Below are 603 nucleotides of genomic sequence, written 5' to 3' on the forward strand. Positions count from 1 at the left end.
AATAGATTGAAATTTTCTAAACCATGGATTGAAATGGATTGATCTTTATAAAAATGCCTTTGTAAATATTCATTTCCACGAAGGCCAATCCATTTCAATTTATTTTAATCCATGATTTGAAATTTCAATCCATTTCCGTTTAGTGTAAATGTTGTTTGGAAATTGATAAACTACAATATCTCATTCTATTTTGAGAATACGCTGATGTAAATTAAGAAAACGTGTTGTTTTTAGTATTTTCAACGTAAACGTTCGCTCGGTATATCATTTGACAGTACTGGCGGTGCCACACTTGGTCAAGACGAAGGGAAATATTGTAAACGTTTCCAGCGTGTGCGGATTACGAGCTTTCCCAGATTATTTGGCATACTGCATGAGTAAGGCGGCCGTGGATCAATTAACGCGTTGCGTCGCTTTAGAATTGGCACCGCAACAGGTGCGTATGAAGATAATGTTTCATACTATTTTTAATCGTATATTTCGCGTCATATTATTATTTCTAAAATGCACTAATTAACTCTAAAATGCACAGGTGCGCGTAAACGCCGTGAATCCCGGCGTTGTAATAACAAAACTGTTTAAGCGAAGTGGAATGAGCGAAGA

At 36.2% G+C, this 603-nt stretch overlaps 1 protein-coding gene across 1 annotated transcript; it reads left to right on the forward strand.

Annotated features, from left to right (window-relative positions):
* Window positions 1–234: 234 nt before the first annotated feature.
* Window positions 235–598, forward strand: LOC105462039 (tropinone reductase 2-like; the record flags this gene model as incomplete). Its single annotated transcript, XM_011708563.1, has 2 exons — window positions 235–436; window positions 533–598. Coding segments are annotated over 2 exons (268 nt in total), but the record flags the coding sequence as incomplete, so codon positions are not given.
* Between the last annotated feature and the right edge of the window lie 5 nt (window positions 599–603).

This window comes from Wasmannia auropunctata, unplaced genomic scaffold (genome assembly GCF_000956235.1).
Source record: "Wasmannia auropunctata unplaced genomic scaffold, wasmannia.A_1.0 LD272451.1, whole genome shotgun sequence".
Lineage (NCBI taxonomy): Eukaryota > Metazoa > Arthropoda > Insecta > Hymenoptera > Formicidae > Wasmannia > Wasmannia auropunctata.